The 24,520-nt window shown below is 41.8% G+C and overlaps 1 protein-coding gene and 1 pseudogene across 1 annotated transcript in view; one reads left to right on the top strand and one right to left on the bottom strand.

The window, feature by feature from the left end:
- Nucleotides 1-733: 733 nt before the first annotated feature.
- Nucleotides 734-3,333, bottom strand: LOC103225907 (omega-amidase NIT2 pseudogene; annotated as a pseudogene).
- GIPC2 (GIPC PDZ domain containing family member 2) overlaps nucleotides 3,289-24,520 on the top strand; it is a 98,930-nt gene continuing 77,698 nt past the window's right edge. Inside the window, exon 1 of the mRNA XM_007978203.3 lies at nucleotides 3,289-3,687. Within this exon, the coding sequence (XP_007976394.2) occupies nucleotides 3,448-3,687 (240 nt within the window). The 5' untranslated portion in view covers nucleotides 3,289-3,447. The remainder of the gene's footprint in view (nucleotides 3,688-24,520) is intronic.

Raw genomic sequence — 24,520 nt, 5'->3', positions numbered from 1 at the left:
TCTATGGAGCTAGAAAGTCTTACTAGGGGAAAAAGCAAAAAAAAAAAAAAAAAAAAAAAAAAGGGACTTTGGACTTGCAGACACTCAACCCTATGAAATCTTTTGCAGAGATTCATACTAAGTTGCCTTTACCAAATGCCACCACTGCCATTCTCCCATGGGGGTCATTGTTGACCTAGTCTTTCCCCAAAGACCAGGAGGGTCTGGGGTTGAATGATGAACTTCTTCTTAAATGTGAAGAGCCCAAAGGCTGTTAGGAAGGGAGGGGCTGCCACCTCCTCTAGCAAACACCAAAGATCTATCACCTTACGTCCTACTTGAGGACCAAAAATGGAACTTCAAGGTACTGCTAGGAAAAGAATGGTACCAGATCAAGTTTTCCAGATAATGGATTCCAACTCCAGCAAGTGGGATAAGAGGTTCATGACACAAATATATTTGTATTAGGTGACTCAATCACCAGGATACCAAGATCTGTTACTTTCACAAAGTGCTCTGAGGCAACGTAAATATGGAAGGAACTTCAGAGCCAGCTCTTGCGCTCCAGGCTCCTTTTTAACTATTTAATGTGGTGTGGAAAATATCAGCTTGCTGAGGATTATCATCTCAATAGAGAGCTCCTTGGGAAAGAAAAGGCTGAAATTTTAAAAAAGGATCTTCATTAAAGAATAGGGAGTTGATTATGTTGCAGAATCATATCTTCTTGTTTTGTGACACGTTGGAAACATAAACTTCAGAGCTTTTTTGTCTCCACAGCACAGAGGTCTGATTGCTTCTGTTTAAAAATAGGGATCTGCTGACGGATTTCAGCCAACTTCTTAAGGTCTGTGTCTGAATACATGATTGTTTCTTCCTTGAGAGCCCTCCCCAGGCAACATAGGAGGCTTTGTCATCTGGGGCAGGAGACTGTGGCCACAACACCTGATTATCAAGAGCCTGAGGCAATTCCCAGTGGGCTGGTCCAGTGGTTGAAATGAAAGTCCCTGGATAAACCAACAGCTGGCAGCCTGTGCTTGTGCAAGCTCTGCAAACCAATGTCATAACAGATGCCCCAACCCATTCTGCAGTTCGGAGTATCAAATGGGGAGAAACTATTGCCGGGACTCAACATTCTGGATTCTTGAAATGTCATTTTTCCAGGAACACCAGTGTCAAGCAGATGGACCTTTCTGTGCTTTATTAGTAAAGTTCCATGAGGTGCAAACACAGCACAGGTGTTATATGATTTCCCAGCATCCTCTTCAAGGATGGAACCTCTAGTGAGGCTGTATTCCTTTGCTACTTCAGAAAGCTTCTGTGTGGATTTACCAGGAATTTTCGCTGCATATTCAGGAAAATATTTTGTGCCATATGGAGAATTAAAGCATCCCAGCAAAGAAACTACTTTGGCTCCTTTTGTTGCTGTCTCCCGGACAAGGCTACAAGCTCGCGTGTTGTTATCTGATTTGATGAAGAAACTTGAAGCTGGATAAGGGCCAAGTCGAAAGTTGCCCTGGCTCTCCTGGGAAGCACCAGCAGCGGCACTGGCTCAGTGCAGGTGTCCCTGTATTACTTTTCTAAGTCACAGAAACATAAAAATGTTAATGGTAAAGTTATCCTAAAGCTTTTTTTTTTTTTTTTTGAGTCTTGCTGTGTTGCCTAGACTGGAGTTCAGTGGCACAATCTCGGCTCACTGCAACCTCCGCCTCCTGGGTTCAAGCGATTCTCTTGCCTCAGCCTCCAGAGTAGCTGGGACTACAGGTGTGCGCCACTACGCCCGGGTAATTTTTGTATTTTTAGTAGAGACGGGGTTTCACCATGTCGGCCAGGCTAATCTGGAACTCATGACCTCAGGTGATCCGCCAGCCTCCACCTCCCAAAGTGCTGGGATTACAGGCATGAGCCACAGCGCTGGCCTCCTAAGGAATTCTTAAGACTCTCCTCCCCCAGTACATCTGCTAACCTTAAGTGGAGAAACACGGATTTTCAGGACTGAATTGATGTGAGAGGTGAGGGAAAAGGAAAAATCCTGATACAACGACTCCACAATGTCTGGTCTGGGAGTGCTTGGTGATCCTATTAACTGAAATCAGAAAAAAAAAAGAAAAGAAAAGATACATTCAGGAGAAATGATGAGGTCAGTTTTGTTTAGTCTCAATTTGAGTTTCCTACAGTACATTCCCTTTCTGGTAGACTAAGCTGGAGGTGGAGATATTTGGTAGACAGCAACGTCTGTGAAACTGAGAATGTTGATGTGGCCATACAGGAAGAACATGCAAAGCTAAGAAAGAAGGGAAGTCAGTCGAGGAAAAACTGTCAACTGTTGGTGAATACAATTCCTGGAGAGTAGCAGTTAGCAAGAAGCAGAGTGGGGGATGGGGAGAGGAGAGGTAAGTAAGCTAAAAGAGGACAAAATTTAAGAAGAATGAAACGGGCAACGCAGATCAAGTAAGATAAAGACCTAAAAGAATTACTTGTGTTTGGTAATTAAGATATGCTAGTGATTTCACTCCACTGAAATTGCATAGTAAGTGAAATTTCAGTAGAGTGTGGGGGCAAAGTCTGATCACAGTGCGTCTAAGAGCAGAGAAGTAGTGAGGAAATTTCGTAGCTAATAATTCAAGACTGTTCTGCTTTGTTGTAAAAAACGTAGTTGGAGGGGACTGGACTTGAAAACAATGCAATAAACGCGAGGTGGGGAATTGAGGGAACTCATACTTCACACCGAATGGCCTCAATTTTCTTTGTACTATATGAGGTAAGGTCCTCTGTAGAGACTAAGAAGGGCAGAACTGGGGCAAATGACTTTGGAGGCGTGCTGAATGTTGGGAGAGGAAGCGGCCCAGGAAATAGGCAAAAGGAAAACTCAGAGGTGCCGAGGACCCGGTTGAGGGTGTTTATGAATTCAACGTAGCACCAAGCTCAAGGTTATGTGACTTTCTCTTCCAATTCTGCCCTGCGGCGTGTAAGACGCAGAAAATGCAGACGAAGGTTGACTTCTACTTAAATCTCTATCCCAAAAGCCCAGACGTACGGACTCGAAGGCCTGTGGCCAGATCGTGCGTGGGTGCCTACTACAGATTTATGAAAAGCACATAAGGGCCAGCGTGTTTGCCTTCTAAAGCGTACTGTTCCGTAGCGTCGGCATCCTCAGGCCTTCACGGAAATCGAACCATTTTTTACAAGGAGTGGGGATAAACCTGGTGATCGGATGAGGGACTACGCGTAACTTACTTTCTCTCCAGATCCATCCCGGAGGAGGCTGGGCGGGCGGACGGGCGGGCGGCTGCTCCGGTCCAGGGGTGGAGGTCGGGGCCCCGACCCGACGCAGCCAGGCGGAAGCGGGGCTGCCATTGGCCCAGAGGCTGCTTTTACCTGCGCGCGGCCCGGGGCGCAAAGTCCGAGGCGCCGGCGGGGAGGAGGCGGCGGCCGGCAGCGCAGGTGGGCTCGCGCCCTCGGCCCTGCAAGATGCCCCTGAGGCTACGGGGGAAGAAGAAGGCTAAGTCCAAGGAGACCGCCGGGCTGGTGAAGGGCGAGCCGACGGGCGCGGGCGGCGGGAGCCCCTCAGCGTCCCGGGCTCCCGCACGCAGGCTGGTCTTCCACGCGCAGCTGGCGCACGGGAGCGCCACGGGCCGAGTGGAGGGCTTCTCCAGCATCCAGGAGCTCTACGCCCAGATCGCGGGCGCGTTTGAGATTTCGCCGTCGGAGGTAAGGCGTCAGGTGCTCAGGCTCTCCCGCCTCTCCGCCGCGCCGCGCGGACTTTGGTGGGCCTAGGAGGGTTGAGCGGCGCTTCCCGGAGCGCGAAATCCGATGCCGTGTTGAGTCCGCCGGGGGCGTCCCAGGGGGAAGTGAGTGGGCCTTCCCGGGAAGGGAAAAGGTAAGTTGGCACGACCGGAGGACGTCACATTCCCCCTTGCTCCGAGATCTGGCCTTTGGGAAGCAGGTTGGGGGAGACAACCTTTCTTCCGCTTGCAAATGTGTTTGCTCCAGAAGTCCCGGATTCCGCCGGCCGTTCAAGGTGTGAGCACCTTCCCAGACTAGAGATCTGGCGGGGCAGGTTAATACCCTCCACTTCATCCGGACGTTACTCTCCTGTTTCCTCCGCAGGCGTGAGAGTCACGCAGGTCATCTCCCCAGATTAACGGGGAAAAAAAAATTGAAGTGCCTTCCAGGTGATACCCAGATTAAATGGGGGGAAAAATTGAAGAGCCTTCCAAGTAATATGAAACGGAGGCCCACTTTCCCCCAATCTGTCATTTCTAACATCAACACCAGAAACCCTTTGGTGGTATTTGCAAGAAGTTTAAAAAGCTGGGCTGTTATTCCAAGAGTGGATAACCTAGAGATTCATACTTAATCACATGGGACTAGTTAACAAAATTTTCATGAGGAAAATCAGCTCTTAGCTCTTTTACATCATATCCTTAAAACGGGACTGAAATTTGCTTTAATTAGATTGCATGCGGGCCTGGAACTAAGTTTGACACAGGCATGATGGAAAGCACTAGTTTATGCGAACGTTTATGTGACCACTTTATTTGTGCTAACCCAAGTGAACTGCAAAGGTAGGTGTGAGAAGTTAGCTCAACAAAATATTTTGTCCACATTTCTAGGAAAAGCATATAATTTTGTTGCAGAGAGCTGTCTTTGAGTGTTTATCAGGTCTGTTCAAGGGAAATCGAAGTCAAGGCAAAATTCCAAGAGGAGACGAAAGAGCTTAAAGTGTAACCCTTTGTTCTTTCGAAGTTCCCAGGTACTAAGGGGCAAATCGCAAACCCATCTGTGAATTATTTGTATTGATACAGGTTACTAATAATAATACTTTACATTTATATAGGATTTTTTTTTTTTCTTTCAAAAAACAGTTTCACAGGACACTTTCCTTTGATCTCTAGGGGAGTCAGGTGGCAGGTTAAACACGATAACTTGGACATGGACCCAGGTTCTACCATTTATGAGCTGTGTGGACTTGAATGAGTTTAACTTCTCTCAGTTTTAGCCATCTATAAAATAGAGATTAGAATACTTGTCTTGAAGAGTATTGTGAAGAGTGGAGTCTGTATGTAAACGTACCAGATTGCATAGTTTATGGTCAGGGCTTAATTCATGGTAACTAAAATTATTAATACTTAACAGTTAAATGAAGGGCTGAAGTGCAAAGTGATTGGCCCTTAGCCAAGGTGACATACCTAGCAAGAAAAAAACTGGGCTGTAATTTAAACTTGGATCTTCTGATTCCTAAGCTAGTGAGCTTGTTAGTATACTTAACTGACAGCTTTAAATGTCTTTCCTGTAACCAGGGACTTCAGTTTTAGTTACAGATGGTCCTGGGTTTATGATAGTTAGACTTAAGATTTTTGACTTTGCCATGGATTTATTGGGATGTAACTTCCTGGACTTAAGATTTTTCCACTTTATGGGTTTATTGGGGTATTAAATGCATTTTCAACTTATGATATTTTTAACTCACAATGGATTTATTGGGACATAACACCTTGGTAAGTAGAGGAGTATCTGTATTTTGCATTAACACTTCTCCTCATCATTATATATGACATTATTCTGAGCTCAGGGTACATGATTTTATTCAATCTACTTAATCCCTAAGAAATAAGTATTATTATTAATATCCCCACTTTACAGAGAGGAAACAGACTTTGAGGTTCAGAATTTTTTCAAAATTACACGTAGCAAGTGGCAGAGCCTGGATTTGAACTCAGTGTATTCTTTTTTTTGTTTTCTGTTTTTCTTTTCTTTTCTTTTCTTTTTTAACGAGATAGGGTCTCATTCTGTTGCCTGGACTGGAGTGCAGTGGTGTGTTTGTAGCTCACTGCAGCTTCCAACTCCTAGGCTCAGGCAATCCTCCTGCTTCAACGTCCCAAGTAGCTGGGACTACAGGCATGTGCCACCACATCTGGCTAATTAAAAAAACTTTTTTTTAGAGATGTGGTTTTTCTGCATTGCTCAGGGTGGTTTGAACTCCTACTCTCGAGTGATCCTCCTACCTCAGTCTCTTGAATAGCACAGACATGGAGCCATTGTGCCCATCTTTTTTTTTTTCCCCCTCCCATGAAGATATATTGTTTCCCAAGTTTTCCAGAGTCTCAGCAATAGTTTGGTAGCCCATGTTCAACATTTTCAGTGCACTGACTTGCAAGGTCAGTTTCCAAGATAATATACACGAGGTGTTTTCATGTGTTACATCAAGTTTATAACATTTTATAACTCCAGTATATATGTATTTTACCATGTTTATGCATGTAACCAACATTAATGCAAGTTTTCCATCTGGATAAAAAAAGTTAATTATATGCAGGATAAAGTATTGGTCATCATAGCATAGTATGCATAATATTTCAGTGGTTCACTTTGAAACAGAAGTAACTTATTAAAATGAAATGCACACCAAGGAGATTCCATTTTTGTAGCCCATTTCCTCAGCAAGCGATTACCTCAGCAATAATGATGTAAATAATTTTTTTGCTGATTTTTGTTTTTTGAGATGGAGTCTCATTCTGTCGCCCAGGCTAGAGTGCAGTGGCACAATCTTGGCTGACTGCACCCTCCACCTCGTGGGTTCAGGTGATTCTCCTGCCTCAGTCTACCTAATAGCTGGGATTACGCACCACCACGCCTGGCTAATTTTTGTATTTTTAGTAGAGATGGGTTTTACCATGTTGGCCAGTCTGGTCTTGAACTCCTGACCTCAGGTGATCTGCCCGCCTTGGCCTCCCAAAGTGCTAGGATTAAAGGCATGAGCCAGTGCACCTGGCCTGGAATTGTGATTTTTAAGGTGAGATTTTATCTTCACAAGCATGCTATTATTTCTCATAAACAGACCAACCTTCTTTTGACACCTGTTGCCATCCCCTGTATTACCACCTCATTTCTCCTTTATAGCAAAACTCCTCAAAAGTTGGCTTCCCCTCTCACTTGGAACAAACCAAAATACTACGATGGGCTACGGGCTCTGTTACCTCTTCAAAGTCATTGCTTCTTCTGCTCCAGCCAGCCTGCTCCATCTCCTTGAATGCTGGAGCCTTAAGACTTTTGCTTTGGTTTTTGCCTCCGCCAGAACCTCTTCCTACAGAATGCCCTTCCTTAAGTCTGTTCAAATGTCATCTTCTTGGTGAGGCTAGCGCTGATCACCTCTAGGTACAGCACTCCCTATTCCCTTCTCTGCTTAATTTTTCTCCATAGCATACTATCCTATGTATATTTAACTGATTTTGTTTATGGTCTGCCCCCCTGCCCCAATAGAAGCTCCATAAAGGCAAGGATTTTTGTCTTTGTTTACTGATGTGGCCCTCAAGGGCCTAGACTGTGCCTGAAACATAGTTGGAGTTTAAAAAATATTTGTTGAATAAAAGGATCCTCACAAATTCAGTAGTTAAGACCCAGTGTCTTTAGCATAAAGCTTTAGTATTGGTTACAATACTAATATCTTATGTAGGTGTTAATTTTTTTTATGTTCTGCTATGAGGTAAGAGACTAGCCTTTAGGTGGGGGTAGTGAGGAACATCACTCGTATCTTTAAAATTTTTTGAAAATAAATGTCTATATTTAAGGTATACAACATGATGTTTTGATATAGTGAAATAATTATTACAGTCAAGCTAATTAATATATCCGTCTTAGAAATTATGAAGCTCGAGGCTCTGTTTGCAAGCAAAGTCACTTCCTAAATGAGTTACAGCATATGAGGAGCTGCTTCCTGAGGCTTCCGAGAAACTGCTTCCTTTTCTGAACTTGCTGACACTAGCACTGAGCTCTTTTGAAAGTCAATATTCTGTATTTATGTGGTACTTCTAGAAGACATGAAATGTTCTGCAGACTTTATCATTTCCCAGCAGTGCGAATAACTGGCAAGTGGAACTGTTATCTTTCTGGTTCACACATGGGAAACTGGGACTAATAGAGGAAAATAGGGTTTTACTGACTTGCATATAGCACCCCCTGCCCTGGAAAAACAAGTTACAAAAATCTACAAAAAATGAAATAATTGGGAATTGGGCATGAATATTACTATTGAGATCTGAGGAATATGAAGTAAGCCCATCAAAATTGAGTAGAAAAAGTGTGAGAAGCAGTCCCTGACATCTGATAGCGGCCTTGGCACTTGCAGGAAAGCCTTGGCGTTCTGTTGCACATAAACAATTGCACAGAATGTCAACAGCAGATAAGATTGCTCTGACTGTGGTAATTTCTCCTACTTTACAGATAGGTTTACTAAGATTCCTGGTCATAGAATTGCACCCACTTCCTGACAGCACCCTATCCAGAACAAACCCATGCTTTGGACCCTCTCCCAAATCACCTAACACAAGCCCACATCCTTTCTACTGTTTCTTTCTGAAACCCCCAGAATCTCCCATAGAGTGCTGTCACCCTCCTCGCAAGGAGGAATAAACTGCAGGCGAGAATTCCTGGTGGTCTTTGCCTGGAAGGTATTGACAGTTATCACTTGTCACTGTTGGGTTATTACAGTGCAGATTCTAAAGAGGCAGCCTTAATTTGGTTTCCCTGACTCCTCTCATCCTCTTTTAGTCTTTTAATGCTGTGATCATACCAGTCTAATCTTAGCACTTTTGGAGGCTGAGAATTGAGAATCCTTGAAGCCAGGAGTTTGATTGACAACAGCCTGGGCAATGTAGTGATACCCTGTCTCTAAAAAAAAAAAAAAAAAAAAAGCCAAAAATAGCCAGAGGTGCTGGTATGCACCTGTAGTCCCAGTTATTCAAGAGGCTGAGGTGGGAGGATCACTCAAGCTGGAGTTTGAGGCTGCTGTGAGCTATGATTGTGCCGCTACACTCCAGCCTGGGCAACAGAGCAGGACTATCTAAACAAACAAAAACCTGCAAGGGCTCCCCATTACTTACAAACCGATTACTACCAGCCAAACAATGCCTCATATTCCTGTCTGCCTCTTGAGTCCTCTTCTATGCCCACTGTTCCAATCTCACTTCTTAATAATCCCTTCTACATTCAACAATATTTAACTGTTTCATTCCATTGTGCTTTTTCTCATGCTGTTCTTTGTTCCGGTAACTCCTACTCACTTTTCTAGTCCCGTAATTTCCTCCAAGAAGCCTACCCTGTGAATCCACAAATCTGAATGCCCGCTATTGCATGATTTTTAACATAGCATTTGCACATAAGATTGAATTTAGTGACTCCTCCATTTCTTCCTAAGGGCTGGGACTTTTTTCCTTTTTAAATCTTATTCCTAGATGGTTAGCTAGATGGTTTAGCTGCTCCTTAAAAGTTTACTAAATAAAAGTAGATAATGGATATAGTAGGAGAGGCAGCTGAAGACATAGATAGTAGTAAGACTACCAATGTCCTTGAAGTTGTATGGATTTTATTCTGTAAGCAATGAGAATAACTCAGATCTTTTTCGGAAGAAGCAAGGATCCCTGACATGTGTTTTACAAAGTAGAAGCACACTCAACCATTCATTCTCTGTATTTTCTTTCTAAATAATATTCAGTTTAAATGGAATATAATGGTATTTTCTGGATTTGCATCATACCATCTGAGAAGTTATAAATATATCACAATCATTACGTAGGCTTGATATCCCCTCCTGAGCATCAGCCTCATTTTTATACGAAAAATTCAGGCAAGAGAAACATGACTCATTTTGAGAAGTGGGAGGAGGATCCAACCAGCTGCCTTATAGACCTCATTGCTGTCAGGAGGGTAGGAAATGGATAAGACTGCTGTTGTGCTAGAAGTACCCTGAAGAAGATATCTGAACAACCCTAAAGTAAAGTTTACACCCTTGGGCAGGGGTAGACTCCTCTTCAAACCCTGGCTACCTGTAGGTTAATAGCTAGCCCTTTCACGTTCTCTCGCCTGCAATCACCAACCCAGCTATCCTGAGTGGAGTGGAAGGCTCTTGCAGGCTATCTTGGGCAATTTGTATGTATGTATATGTCTGTCTGGCTGCTGTAACAAACTACCATAAACTGAGTTGCCTATAAACAAAAATTATTTCTGACAGTTCTGGAGGCTGGGAAGTCCTAGATTGATGTGCCGGCAATGTGGTATCTTGTGGGAGCCCACTTCCTGGTTCATAGACAGCCATCTTGTTGCATCCTCATGTGACAGAAGGGGAAAGGGAGCTCTCTCTAGGGCCTCTTCTATACAGGCACTAATCCTATTCGTGAAGGCTCAACCCTCATGACCCAGTCACCTCCCAAAGACCCCACCTCCAAATACCATCACCTGGTAGGAGGTGGGGGATTAGGCTTGGGGACACACACACATTCAGTCCATATAAATATCTATATTATTAAAATGTATAGGGAGGTAAGGAAGCTTAGGACAGCTTCTGCAGCTGGACAGTCAGGTTCCATGGACAGTTGGAACGTTGCTCATTCTGTTCAGGTTAAAGCAGTGGCTCTATACTCTGGAGAACTGAGAGCAAGTCTAGTTGTCCTTAACCTTCCATCTCAGCCTCTCTCCCTCCCTACTTACTCTACTCTTGACTGATTCTTTCTTCTCATCCTTTTGACTTTGCTCCTCCCATTATTATCTCACCCCCCTGTGTCTTTGTGTTTCTTTACCTCTCTACTTTCTGTGCCCTGCTTGTGTGTCTTATTAAACTTCCTAAGAAAGAGTCTTTGTTGTGTCAGGGTACAGCACAGGTGGGACAGGACCCTTGGGCCTGTGGGTCTCTGGTCCAGCCTACAGGGCCATGCAGTACAGACGTAGGGGAGCAGTGGATAAGGAGTCCTGCCGGAGAGGGCTGTGCACATGGCAGATATTCTGAGACGTCTTGATTTAGGGGAATGTAAATAACAGACACCTTCCATGGCCTGTTTAGAAAATGAAACTATTTTCCATTCTCTATGACCTTTATGCATTGTTCTCTTTATCTGGAAATCTCTCCCCTACACTTTCCCTGTTAACTCCTACTCGTGCTGCAGGACTTGCGAGTCATTACCTAAAGCCGCCTCACTACCTCAGGACTGGGTTCTGTGCCTGTCCTCTAAACTTACGTAACTCTTATCAGACTTAATGGTCATTGTTGCTTTAATGTCTGTCTCTTCCATAAGATTGAGAGCCACTCTGGGCAAAGACTGGCGGTTAGTATGCAGTAAAACTTATGGCTGGGCATGGTGGCTCACGCCTGTAATCCCAGAAGTTTGGGAGGCTGAGGCAGGAGGATCACTTAAGCTCAGGAGTTCTTGACCACCTGGGCAACATGGTAAAACCCCATCTCCACAGAAAATACAAAAAAAAAATTAGCTGGGAATTGTGGTGTGAGCCTGTTGTTTCAGCTACTCGGGAGGCTGAGGTGGGAGTATGGCTTGAGTCTGGTAGGTGGAGGTTGCAGTGAGCTGAGATTGCACCAGTATACTCCAGCCTGGGTGACAAAAGCCCCATCTCAAAAAAAAAAAAAAAGAAAAAAAAAGAAAAAAAAAGAAAAATTTATTACAGAAATTTTAAATACATGCAAAATCAAGGAAATAGTGTAATTAACTCCATGTGCCCAGCTTTGACAGTTAGCAACATTTGCCAAGATTTCTTTTCTTCCCTCATTAACAAAATTTTTATTAAATATAACACAAGTAGAGAAAAGCACATAAAACAAATACGTAAATTAATGGATAAATTGAACACCCTTGTAACCACACCTATATTAGGAGATAGACTTTATCAGCCACCTGAGGACCTTCTATGTGCCTCTTTCCACCTGCACCCAAGAGTAACCACTGTCCTGACTTTCATGGTAATGAATCCCATTATATAGTTTTATCATTTATGTGCTTTCCTGAACACCATAATTCAGACTTCTTTTAAATATGTTTTTGAGTCTTTCTTAATCTATATATTCCCCTTCGTCTTGTTCTCTTTCCAGTGTATTTGTTGAAGAAGCCAGATCTTTTACCCTGTATGTTTCACAGTTTGTTTTTTGCTGATTGCATTCCTGTAGTCTAGTTTGGCATCCCCCGTCACTGTATTTCCTATAAATTAATAGTTGTATTCTAGGTTTAATCAGATGGGGTTTGATTTTTTTTTCCCTGATGAGACAATATCAAAATTGTAGTTAAAATTTTATATTGAATGAATAAAATCAACAGATAAAATAGGGGTCTTACCTTTTAAAATGTCATCAGTTCTATTCTACTGGAATAGACTCCAGCCCATTTTGAAAAGTCCCTTCTATGTTTTTTGTTTCAATTGTCTGTTCAGTGAAGCAACTGTGTTTATTTTGTAACCCTCTGAATGTATGGCTGAGACTATCTCTGAGCCCTTCATCCCTAAGAAACCCTCTCAGCTATACCCTCAGCAGAACCAGATGTGCTTTTCCTCCACCTGAATGCTGGCAGAATTTTTTTGATGCATTGTAATTGTACATATTTATGGGATATGTGTGAGATTTTGATACAGGCATGCAATATGTAATGATCAAGTCAGGGAATTTAGAATTACTGGTGGAATTTTAATTTTTCAAAAGAAATCACTGTAGAGATATTTCTTCCTGTTATGTGTATAAAGAACCAAATACTGGGAAGAAAGAACTAAAAACCCTCTAATAAAAGGTGTGTATCATGTCAAAAAAGTTTACTTTTATCATTTGTACATGTTACAAATTTATAACTGGAAAGAGTGATTATAATACAGTTTTAAAATGGAAGGTAGATTAGGCATGTTCAATCTTACTGGTTATTAGAAAACTTACTGGTTATTGGCTTTGTGCCAGTCACTGCCCCAAATCTTGGGATACATCAATGAATAAAACAGACAATAATTCTTGGCCACATGGAGCTTACATTCTAGTCCTCCATCCTATGAGATGGGTACTTCTTGAGTCAATGAGACTGGATGCAATGGACATTGTTGGGTTATTCTCTGAACTCTTATAAATATAGGTTTTCTTTTTATATGCACATTTCTTGCCTTAAGGACCTAGAAAAAAGGACCTAGGAGCTTTTGCTAAGCAAGAGGAAAACAAGTATGTTTATGCTTTTTGCCAGAAAATGTTCCATCATTTATATGGCCACTCTTAATACCTCCTCTGTGACTTATACTCTTAAACCTCCCTTCTGTCTGGAAGCATTGAATTATAGTATAGCTTAGTGGTTAGGAGTGCCACTTACTATCTGTGAGACCTTGGGCAAGTTATTGGCTGCTCTTTGTTTCTGTTCCTCATCTGTAAAGTGGGGTTAATGATACTTCTCATCACAAAAGGTTGTTGTGAGGGGTACATGAAAGATCATGTATGTCAGATCAGTACCTGGCACATAGTAGGTATTTTTAAAATGGTAGTTATAATTCTAGAATTGGAAGAGCCTTCATTGTATTCTAACTTTTGAACCTGTTTACCAAATAGACAACTCACCTTTAGTTACTTTTAACTGATTTTTTTTTTTTTTTAACTGAAGGATTCACTCAGAGCGCTTATTAGGAGTTCAGCATTGTGCTTGATGCTGGGAGCTTAAAGGTGAAGATGACATAGCCCCATCCTCCAGTCAAGTGCAGTTCAGTGACAAACAATTTGACAAGCTAGTGCAGGTTTCCTAAAATGTGTTCCAAGCAACATGAATCCCTTTGACATATTATAGAAAAAATGCCTCCAGTTGTCAAATAACTTTGGGAACTGTATTTTGTAAATTCATAATACATATTAAAGTCTTGGAGAAGTCCACTAAAAATTTAAAAATCCAAGAATCTTGGTGCTTATTATTTCCCACACTTATTTGAGTATGGAGCTTTCCCTTTTTTCCTGCATAACAAACACTCCATGGACCAATATTCCAAGATGTATACTTCAGAAAAATGCTGGTATGTTTTTTCAAAAACTATTCATCAGTTATTCTGTGATAAAAAGGGACTCTGTGATAACTCATAACGTTCTAACTATTATAGTCAATGCTCATTTATCACCGAAGAACTCTGCCAAATGGCTTCCATTTTGTCCTTGTCCTTTACTGATCCTTTTGCTGCCCTGTCCTCCTCACTATCCAACTTTGGGCAAGTCTTCCTTCTTGTTGGGGTGGGTGAACTAGACCAGTGGTTCCCAAAGCTACTTGCCTCTTAGAATCACCTTGGTGACCTTTTTAAAGAACACAGACTTCTGGACCTCACCCCTACAGATGTTGACTAGGGCTGGAGAACATTGTCATTTTTAAAAACTTCCCTGATATACTTAGGTGGCTGGCCTGTCATCCATTGGTAGGTTGTGTGTTTGGGAGCCACTGAATTAAATGAAGAGGTCCAAGGTCTTTTCTAGCTTGAATGTTCCTCTAGAGCTTGTGCATTCAATTAAAAATATTCCATTGTCATCTTTATGTACAAAGTATTGAAGGACATACAACAATGACTATGACAGTGTTTTGCAAGTGGATTGACTATAGAAGGCCTTGAAATGGTAGAGACCCTGGCGTATCTAAAGTCATTTAGGCTAGGTGCAGTGGCACATACATGCCTGTAATCCAAGTACTTTGGGAGGCCAAGGTTAGTGAATCACTTGAGTCCAGGGATTTAAGACCAGCCTGGGCAACATGGTGAAACCGCATCTCTACAAAAAAATACAAAAATTAGGCAGGTGATATGTGCCTGTAGTCCCTGCTGTAGTCCCAAGTTGAAGCTTGGACAGGACTCAGGAGGCTGAGGCAAGAGGATTGCTTGAGCCCAGGGAGGTTGAGGCTGCAGTGAGCCATGATCATGCCATTGCACTCCAGCCTGGGCAACACGAGTGAGAAAAAAACAAAAAACAGTAACAAAAAGAAAAAATAAAGTCATTTAGAGATCACTAGTTGTTAGAAACATGCTAAACAGAGTTTAAAACTGAAGTGCTGATAGCACTCTGTGAATTAGAGATAAAAAATGAAGATGTCGTATTTTTGAACTTAATGAGAACTTTTGGAAAATAGAATTCTATGAATATAATTCAGTGAGGCATACTAGTATAAACTTGAAATAAGAATTTTTAGAAGCTAAAGCATATTTTCTGCTTTTCTGACATCAAAGGTAATGTTTAGAAATTTGGGATGGTGATATCACATGAATTATTTTATAGTTGCTTCAAAGCTTTATGGGTAAAGGATATAGGTGGGCTATAATCAGTTCATAAGATCTATTGCTAATCTAACCTGTCTCATCTCTCTCTTTTTTTTTTTTTTTTTTGAGACCCTCAGTGATCATAACTTACTGAAGCCTCAACCTCCTAGGCTCAAGCAATCCTCCCACCTCAGCCTCCCAAGTAACTAAGATTATAGGTGTGTACCACCATGCCTGGCTAATTTTTGTGTTTTTAGTAGAGATGGGGTTTTGCCATGTTGCCCAGGCTGGTCTCAAACTCCTGGGCTCAAGAAATTCTCCTACCTCAGCCTCCCAAAGTGCTGAGATTATAGGCATGTACCACTGCAGCCGACTGACCCTCTTTCATCTCTTGATTTTATCTCAGTGTTAACTGCAACCTACCTCTCAAGTCCTCCTCTTCCCATTAACCTGTTGGCTCTCAGTTAATGAGGGCATCCATAATGTTTGACCAGAGGCTACCAAAGGAAAGTGATCTCTTGCTTTTGTGTTGCATTCATTTACTGAAGTTACTAGCAGAAATTACTCTCTATAAAGCTGAAGTCCACAGTGGAGCTACACAGTAAATGATTATTTTAATTGAAAAAGTAAGGTATATAAATTGAATTTTTATATGGTAAACATCCAAAAAATGTGGGCCACCCAGAACTGTCTACTGTAAACACTTTCTTTACTGTCCTTCCAGAAAAATACTCTATAAATTTGTAAGTGTGTGTGTGTGTGTGTGTATGTAAAACGTTCATATCTGTGTGGGTATATGCCCCCACTTTTTCTTCTTCTTCTTCTTCTTCTTTTTTTTTTTTTTTTAACTCAGGAGCATATCATATTCTGTATGGTTGGTAGTGGGAGAAGAGGAGGAGTAGCCCTAAGAAAGAAATGCTGAGGCCTGGGAATGGCAGTCACTGTATCCTTGCAGTGTCTCATAGGGCCACCAGGGAGTCCTTGTGCAAGGAGAGCTACCGCTGTGTCTTTAATGGTGATTAACCAAATTTTAATAATTTCTAAGAAGTCTGTTTCCTGAAAGGGTTTCCTGTGCTGCCTTTGTTTCCCTGTGTCTCCTTAGTGTAAACCCCCATCACCTGACATAACCAAACATGTTCCTTGATGCTGCTCATTCGGAGAGAAGTAACTAACAAACACCTTTGGGCTAGTTGCTCACTCAAAGAAAAGAAGAAGCCAACTGAAGGTGGATGGCTCTGTCACTGCTTGTCTGAATTGGGATCCAAGAAACTGGCCTTGATTACTCATCTCAGAAACTCTAGCCCTGCTGTTTGGGGTGTGTGGATTATTCTGAGGTTTGGGTGATGAAAATGTGGAGTGGGAAGTTGAAGGGACTTAGAGCTTTGTCAGTGGTAGAATTTTTTTTTTTTTTTTTTTTTAGACAGAGTCTCCCTGTGTTGCCCAGGCTGGGGTGCAGTCGTGCAATCTGGGATCACTGCAACCTCCGTGTCCAGGGTTCAAGTGATTCTCCTGTTTCAGCCTCCCGAGTAGCTGGGACTACAGGCATGAGCCACCGTACCCGGCTAATTTATAATAAAGTGTTCTTTACATTAATTTTAAACACTGAGTTAGTCCCGAGGTTCAAGCGATTTTCCTGCCTCAGCCTCCTGAGGAGCTGGGATTATAGGCGCACACCACCATGCCCGGCTAATTTTTGTATTTTTAGTAGAGAGAGGGTTTTGCCATGTTGGCCAGGCTGGTCTTGAACTCCTGACCTCAGGTTATCCACCTGCCTTGGCCTCCCAAAGTGCTGATATTACAGGTGTGAGCCACTGCGCCCAGCCTGAATGTTTGCTTTTTAGAAACATATTTGACTCTCTGTAAGTGTTGTGGCTAAGAGGCTTAAGAACTCAAGCATTCAGAATGTGTATTTGCTATGTGTATAAAAATCTTCCTGGAGATAAATCAAAGCACATAGAGAGGGATGACTAAAATCCAGGCCCTACATCTCAGTCTATAAAAGTCACAGGTTCTTAAATTACAGTGTTAAAGTAGCCTTAAAGGGATACACAGTAACAAGGTTGAGGAAATGATAATTGTGTATTCTTAAAACAGTTTACATATCCATGTATTTCATTAATGTAGTAGTGGTTGTATAATTGGTGTTAACACTGTGTCCCTCATGATCCAGGGCCAGAACCTTAATTTAACCACCTGAAGCTTCTCACATTTGATACTAGCAGTGTGTTCTGGGTGTGTTTGGGTATTAGATGCTGGTCATGATTCGTGTTATTTCCTTCCTTCTTCTGTGTTCTCTGCACTTTCCCCTTCCTTTCTTCACTTTCCTGCCTGTATGTAAAAGTGGGTGGAGGAAGGGAAGCATATCTTAAGAACTGAGGAGAATGGAATTACTGTGTTTTTTTCTTTTCTTTTCTTTTTTGTTTATTTGAGAGGGGGTCTCAGTCTGTCACCTAGACTGGAGTGCAGTGGCACAATCTCGGCCCACTGCAACGTCCACCTCCCAGGCTTAAGTGATCCTGTCATCTCAGCCTCCTAAGTAGCCAGGACCATAGGCGCGCACCACAGTGCCCAGCTAATTTTTAAATTTATTTTTATTTTTTAATTTTTGGTAGAGATGGGGGTTTCACCATGTTGCCCAGGCTGGTCTCGAACTCCTGAGCTCAAGTGATCCACCCACCCAAAGTGCTGGGATTACATGCATGAGCCATCATGCTTGGCCAAGGAATTATTGTTGAACAACTATTACCACTTAACCTATGCTATCTTAACTGAAATGGTAATTCTTGCCAGAACCCCCAGAAATTATTACAATCTGTAGAAGAGGCAACTGGAGCTTAGAGTAAAAGTAAATTACTCAAGTTGCACAACCCAGAGGGATGTCTTTGACTTGAGGTCTATCTGACGTCAAAGTCTGTATTCTTTCCTTTACACAAGTGATTCTTAACCTTAGCAGATCCAAAGGCTTTCTCTAATAACAAATATTTTGTGATACCATCTTTACTGTCCTGAAATAGGATTTTAAACAATGTTTTCTACCTATACACATAATTAATTCCTTAACTCTAATATTAGAGAGAAACAAATATGGATTTTAATATCCAAATATTTGGATAAGTTTTCTTAAAAGGCATCAGGCAGTCGGGTGTGGTGGCTCATGCCTGTAATCCTAGCACTTTTGGAGGCCGAGACGGGCAGATCACCTGAGGTCAGGAGTTTGAGACCAGCCTAGTCAACATGGTGAAACCCCGTCTCTACTAAAAATACAAAAATTAGCTGGGCGTGGTGGCGTGCACCTTTAATCCTAGCTACTCAGGAGGCTGAGGCAGGAGAATTGCTTGAACCTGGGAGATGGAGGTTGCAGTGAGCCTGTATTGCGCCATTGCACTCCAGCCTGGGCCACAAGAGCTAAACTCCATCTCAAAACAAACAAACAAACAAATCAAAACAAAAAACATGAAGCAGATGCTTGTATCTACTTGTAGTGGATACATTTTGGATTTGAAAAGAGTAAGAATAAGATGAGATTCAGGTTAGGTCCAGTGGCTCATGCCTGTAATCTCAGCACTTTGGGAGGCTGAGGTGGGCAGATCTTTTGAGGTCAGGAGTTTGAAACCAGCCTGGCCAACATGGTGAAACCCATCTCTATTAAAAATACAAAAATTTGCTGGACATGGTGGTGAATGCCTGTAATTCCAGCTACTCAGCTACTTGGGAGGCTGAGACAGGAGAATCGCTTGAACCTGGGAGGTGGAGGTTGCAGCGAACTGAGATTGTGCCACTGCACTCCAGCCTGGGTGACAGAGCAAGACTCTGTCTCAAAAAAAAAAAAAAAAAAAAAAAAAAGAGATTCAATTGATTGTTTTTGTCTCTTTTTCTTCATATTCAACATTTTAAATGAAGAGATATTAATATTTGTAAATGCTCATAGAATTACCACAGTGCAACAACAGAAGCAGACTGATATAAAGGTTTTATGTTACAAATCCAAATAACATGGGCAGCATTGCTGTCAATGACTTGATTTTCTGAAATGATAAATAACTCTTGGAAAGGCAATGCATACCAACGTACAGTCTTCCCTTGATTAACATGGTAATTGCAGCCCATAGAAATTCAGAATAAAAAAATACTCTGTGTGTAACACAGAATTGGGGCTAGGCTTAAATAGTAATAGTTTCCCCCCACCCTTCCAGCACGAATGTCTAATAGGACATTTGAGCATCATGTGGAATGCAAAGCAGGTCTTCATCAAGCTGGACTTCTCAAGAATTGCAATTCATTCAGAATCCTTGACCCATGCCCTGCTTCCCTCAAATGCCAGTGGTGCCATACAATCATTTTAACAACCAAAGAGACCCCTTGATATTTCCACCTGTTTTCCTTAGAAGCCAGTATTGACTCTCACCTCCAGCAACACTGCTTTATACCTGGATGCTAGAGGTTAAGTAATTGTCCTACACTGTGAAGTTAGAAGATGATAAAAAGGGAGGTGCGGGAATGAGTGGGGATGGGAAACAATAAGAGGGTGAACAAGGAGAAAGACCTCCTGTTGATTTTGTACTTTTAGTTTTAGGATCCATCTTTTATAAATGTTTTTTAGAGAGAGGGTCTCGTTCTGTCACCCAGGTTGAAGTGCAGTGGTACAAGCATAACTCAATGCAACTTTTTTTTTTTTTTTTTTTGAGATGGAGTCTTGCTCTGTTGCCCAAGCTGGAGTACAGTGGCGTAATCTCAGCTCACTCCAACCTCTGCCTCCTGGGTTAAAGCGATTCTCCTGCCTTAGCCTGCCAAGCAGCTGGGATTACAGGCACATGCCAGTACACTTGGCTAACTTTTTTGTATTTTTGTAGAGATGGGGTTTTACTATGTTGGCCAGGTTGGTCTCAAACTCCTGACCTCAAGTAATCTGCCTGCCTTTGCCTCCCAAAGTGCTGGGATTATAGGTGTGAGCCACCGTGCCCGGCACTCACTGAAACTTTGAACTCCTAAACTGGCCTCAGCCCCCAAGTAGCTAGGACTATAGACACAAGCCACCACACCCAGCTAATTTTTAAAAATTTTTGTAGAGGTAGGATCTCACCATGTTGCCCAGGATCAGTCTTACAGGACTGTAATTAAAACAGTAGAACATGTATTTGGCTTGTTAAATTGGTGATGTTCTTCCTATGCACTGACAGTAGTCAAGCTGAGAACCAAATCAGGAACGCAATTTCATTCACAATTGCCACATCAAAACAAAACAAAACAAAACACCCCAGGAATACAGTTAACCAAGGAGGTGAAAGATCTCTACAAGGAGAACCGTGGAACACTGCCCAAAGAAATCAGAGGTATCACTAACAAATGGGAATAGGAAGAATCAATACCACTAAAATGGCCATATTGCCCAAAGCATTTTATAGATTCAGTGCTATCCCTATTCAACTACCAAGGACATTCTTCACAGAATTTAAAAAACCACTATTTTAAAATTCATGTGGAACCAAAAAAGAGCCTGACTAGCCAAGGCAATCCTAAGCAAAAGGAACAAAGTTGGAGACTTCATGCTATCTGAGTTCAAACTGTACTATAGGGCTATAGTAACCAAAATAACTTGGTCCTGGTACAACAATAGATATATAGACCAATGGAACAGAAAAGAAAACCCAGAAATAAAGCTGCATACCTATGACTATCTGGTCCTTGACATACCTGACAAAAGCAATAGGGAAAGGATTCCCTATTCAATAAATGATGCTGAGATGACTGGCTAGCCATATAAGAAGACTGAAGCTGGACCTTTTCCTTACATCATATACAAAAATTGAATCAAGATGGATTAAAGACTTTAACAAAATCCCAAATTATAAAAGCCCTGGAAGACAACCTAGGCAATATCATTCTGGACATAGGAATGGGCAAAGATTTCATGATGAAGACATCAAAAGCAATTGCAAGAAAAAGCAAAAATTGACAAATTGGATCTAATTAAGCTAAAAAGTTTCTGCACAGGAAAGGAAACTATCAGCAGAGTAAACAGACAACCTAGAGAATGGGAGAAAATATTTGCAAACTATGCATCTGAAAAAGGTCTAATATACAGCATCTATGAGGAAAGTTACAAGAAAAAAAAGCCCATCTCCATTAAAAAGTGGGCAAAGGACATGAACAGACACTTTTCAAAAGCAGATACACGTGTGACCAACAGTCATATTAAAAAAAGCTTAACATCATTGATCATTAGAAAATGCAAGTCAAAACCGCAGTGATATACCATCTCATACAAGTCAGAATGGTTATTATTAAAAAGTCAAAAAATAACAGATGCTGGTAAGATTGCAGAGAAAAAGGAACACTTATACACTGTTGGTGGGAGTGTAAATTCGTTCAACCATTGTGGAAGACAGTGTGGTGATCCTCAAAGCCCTAAAACGAGACATACCATTTGACCCAGCAATCCCATTACTGGATATATACCCAAAGGAATATAGATCATTTTACTGTAGAGACCTGTGCACATGTGTTTTCATTGCAGCACTATTCACAATAGCAAGGACATGGAATCAACCTAAATGCCTATCAGTAGTAAACTGGAAAAGAAAATGTAAATTCCATATACACCTTGGAATGCTATGCAGCCATAAAAAAACAAGATTATGCCCTTTGCAGGAATGTGGATGGAGCTGGAGGTTATTATCCTTAGCAAACTAATGCAGGAATGGAAAACTACATACATACTACATATTCTCACTTAAATGTGGAAGTGAAATGATGAGAATGCATGAACACATAGTGAGAAACAACAGAAACTGGGGCCTAGTGGGGGGTGGAGGATGGGAGGAGGGAGAAGATCAGGGAAAATAACTAATGGGTACTAGGCTTAATACCTGGGTGATGAAATAATCTGTACAACAAACGCCCATGACACAAGTTTATCTGTACAACCTGCACATGTACCCCAAACTTTAAATTAAAAAAATATGTAAAATTGAGTAGTGATTTTAGAAAAATTTATGATGTCTCAAGCTTTTGTAGTATCTTGAAATGTCACCTGTTGCTGTGGCTGTTTGACAGGTTTAGAGAGTCCTATAGCAGGTGCGAAAGTTAGGGTGGAATGATAGGGAAGCATAGGGTTTGAGATCAGATGGGGAGGAGGGTTTCAGGGTAGGGTGGCTTATCCGGGGTTTGATTCCTGGAGATGACTCCTTCTAGCCATTTTCTTACTGATAAAATGTACAATGAATTACTTTATAGGACTGTTGTGAGAATTAAATGAAATAGCATGTTAGGTGTCCAGAACAATGGTACAATGGTTCAATAAATGTTACTCCTCTTTTCCTCAAAAAAGATGCTGGATGACACTTATTTTTGCAAATTTTTCTTTTCTCTCTCTCTGTCTCTCTCTCTCTCTCTTTCTCAGAATCTTGCTCTGTTGCCCAGGCTTAAGTGTAGTGGTGTGGTCTCAACTCACTGCTACCTCCAACTCCCTAGTTAAAGCGATTCTCCCGCCTCAGCCCCCCGAGTAGCTGGGATTACAGGTGACCACCACCATGCCTGGCGAATTTTTGTATTTTTAGTAAAGACCAGGTTTCACCATGTTGGCCAGGGTGGTCTCGATCTCCTGACCTTGTGATCATCTGCCTCGGACTCCCAGAGTGCTGGGATTATAGGCGTGAGCCACGGAGCCTCACCTCAAATTTTCTTATATTTTTTCTATTCTAGACCAGGTACAGTTTTCATTCTCTCACCCTTTGCCTACATGCAGAAAATAAGAACAAATTTAACATCTATCTCCGTAGATGGTCCTCAGTCTGAACTACCTGTGTGAATTCTGTTACAGTAACTAACCCGGGCTCTTTGTGGATGGTCCTCAGTCTAAACCACCTGCATGGATTCTTTTATAGTAACTAGCCCGGACTCTTCTGATGAGGGCTCTTTCAATCAAATTTAGCATAAACCTAATAAGCAATTTCAGTCAACTAAATTGAGCATTTCAGTTAAACTTGGGCAATAATACATATGCCAATTTATTCAGAATTGTTTTGTATTGCATTTGTCAATGCTTATTCTTCTAAGCCAAAAATAACCTTTTAGTAATACACGTAGTTCTTTCTGTCGTATTTCTAGGCATAGAGAGTACCTGTGACAGAATTTGTTTCAGCATATAATTCTGTTATTCTACTTCCTTCCCCCACTGAACATTTAGAGTTGATATCCAACTCTCCCCATACTCATTAAGTCTCCTAGAATCTTGGTTATTATGCTCAAGTTGTGGGGACTCGTATTTTCTCCCAAGAAGCCCAGGATTGGGGCATGTGGGGAAGATGACTTCAATACCACAGGATAGAATAACTCTACCAATGCCTTTCCTCAACATCCAAATCACATGATTTTCCTTTTATCCCATGCTGTCTTAGTCTCAGCATCTTGAAATGGGAGCATTCTTATTTGATCAGCTTAATATAAACAGGTTACCATATAATTGATATTTCAAACCAACCTAGATGCTTCAGAGAGTGAAAGAGTATTTATAATTTCTCTGGAACAACAGGGATAAACTGGGACCTAGAGTTACCCCAGTTATAACCAAACTGCTTGCTAGAAAAGGAGAAAGAAGAAAAATATGATGTGAGAAAGTTTATTGTATAATTATTAATTGCCAACAATATATAAGCCCTTTTCCTGGGCAATAAGGAAGATTTTACATTATAGGCATTTGTGGAAAGCTAGGGGGAGGGAGTATGTGTGCTCATAAAAATAGAAGCAGGTAGCAAGGGCTCAGTGTCAGCACCCAGACTGGAGCCAGAAGACTGGTACTCCTCGTCCTGGCTCTGGCTTGGTGACACATTCCTGGGAGTTGAGGATGGAGTCCCATGGTAGCCTGTCAGCTTCTTCAGCTCCTGCCCCTTCTTGGTCCTCTCCCTCTCTTTTCTAAGTGCTCTGCCTCCCCCAGCACTGGGAGTCTTATAGGCAGGAATGGCGGTGATGTTCGCAAACAGAGAGTTGGAAGAAATTGCTTGGTGGTAGTAGGGAACAGGGAGCTGATAATAACTCTGAGCAAAGGTCAGTCAGCCAGGGCAATGCCTGGGTATCTCCAAGTCTGTGACAGAATTCTCTTGTTGGCTGCTCTTCACCTTTTCCTAGTCGCAGTTTCCTGGGCTTACTCTATCCCTGGGGCAGGAGATAGTTCAAAATGGAAAAGTCTGAACCTAGCAGAATCCTCACACACACTCCAGATTGAGGGCTAACCTCACTTGTGGATTCAATCCTATCAGGCCTACCCATAGGTGAATTTTCTTAAGCTCTTAAACTTCCTAATGAATAATTTAAGTGTCTAAGATGGTCAGTGAATTTGCCTTCACCCTTTTCTCCCAAAACATTTGGCCCCCTCATCTAGGGAACCCTGTAGAACTTTTTTTTTTTTTAAATTTTTAATTTTTGAGACAGAGTCTCTCTCTATCCCCCAGGCTGGAGTGCGGTGGTGTACTCTTGGCTCACCGCAACCTCTACCTCCCAGGTTCAAGCGATTCTCATACCTCAGCCTCCT

The sequence above is a fragment of the Chlorocebus sabaeus genome, chromosome 20, assembly GCF_047675955.1.
Source record: "Chlorocebus sabaeus isolate Y175 chromosome 20, mChlSab1.0.hap1, whole genome shotgun sequence".
NCBI classification, from domain to species: domain Eukaryota; kingdom Metazoa; phylum Chordata; class Mammalia; order Primates; family Cercopithecidae; genus Chlorocebus; species Chlorocebus sabaeus.
The sequence above is the reverse complement of the archived record's forward strand: the minus strand, read 5'-3'. Positions and strand labels throughout refer to the sequence as shown.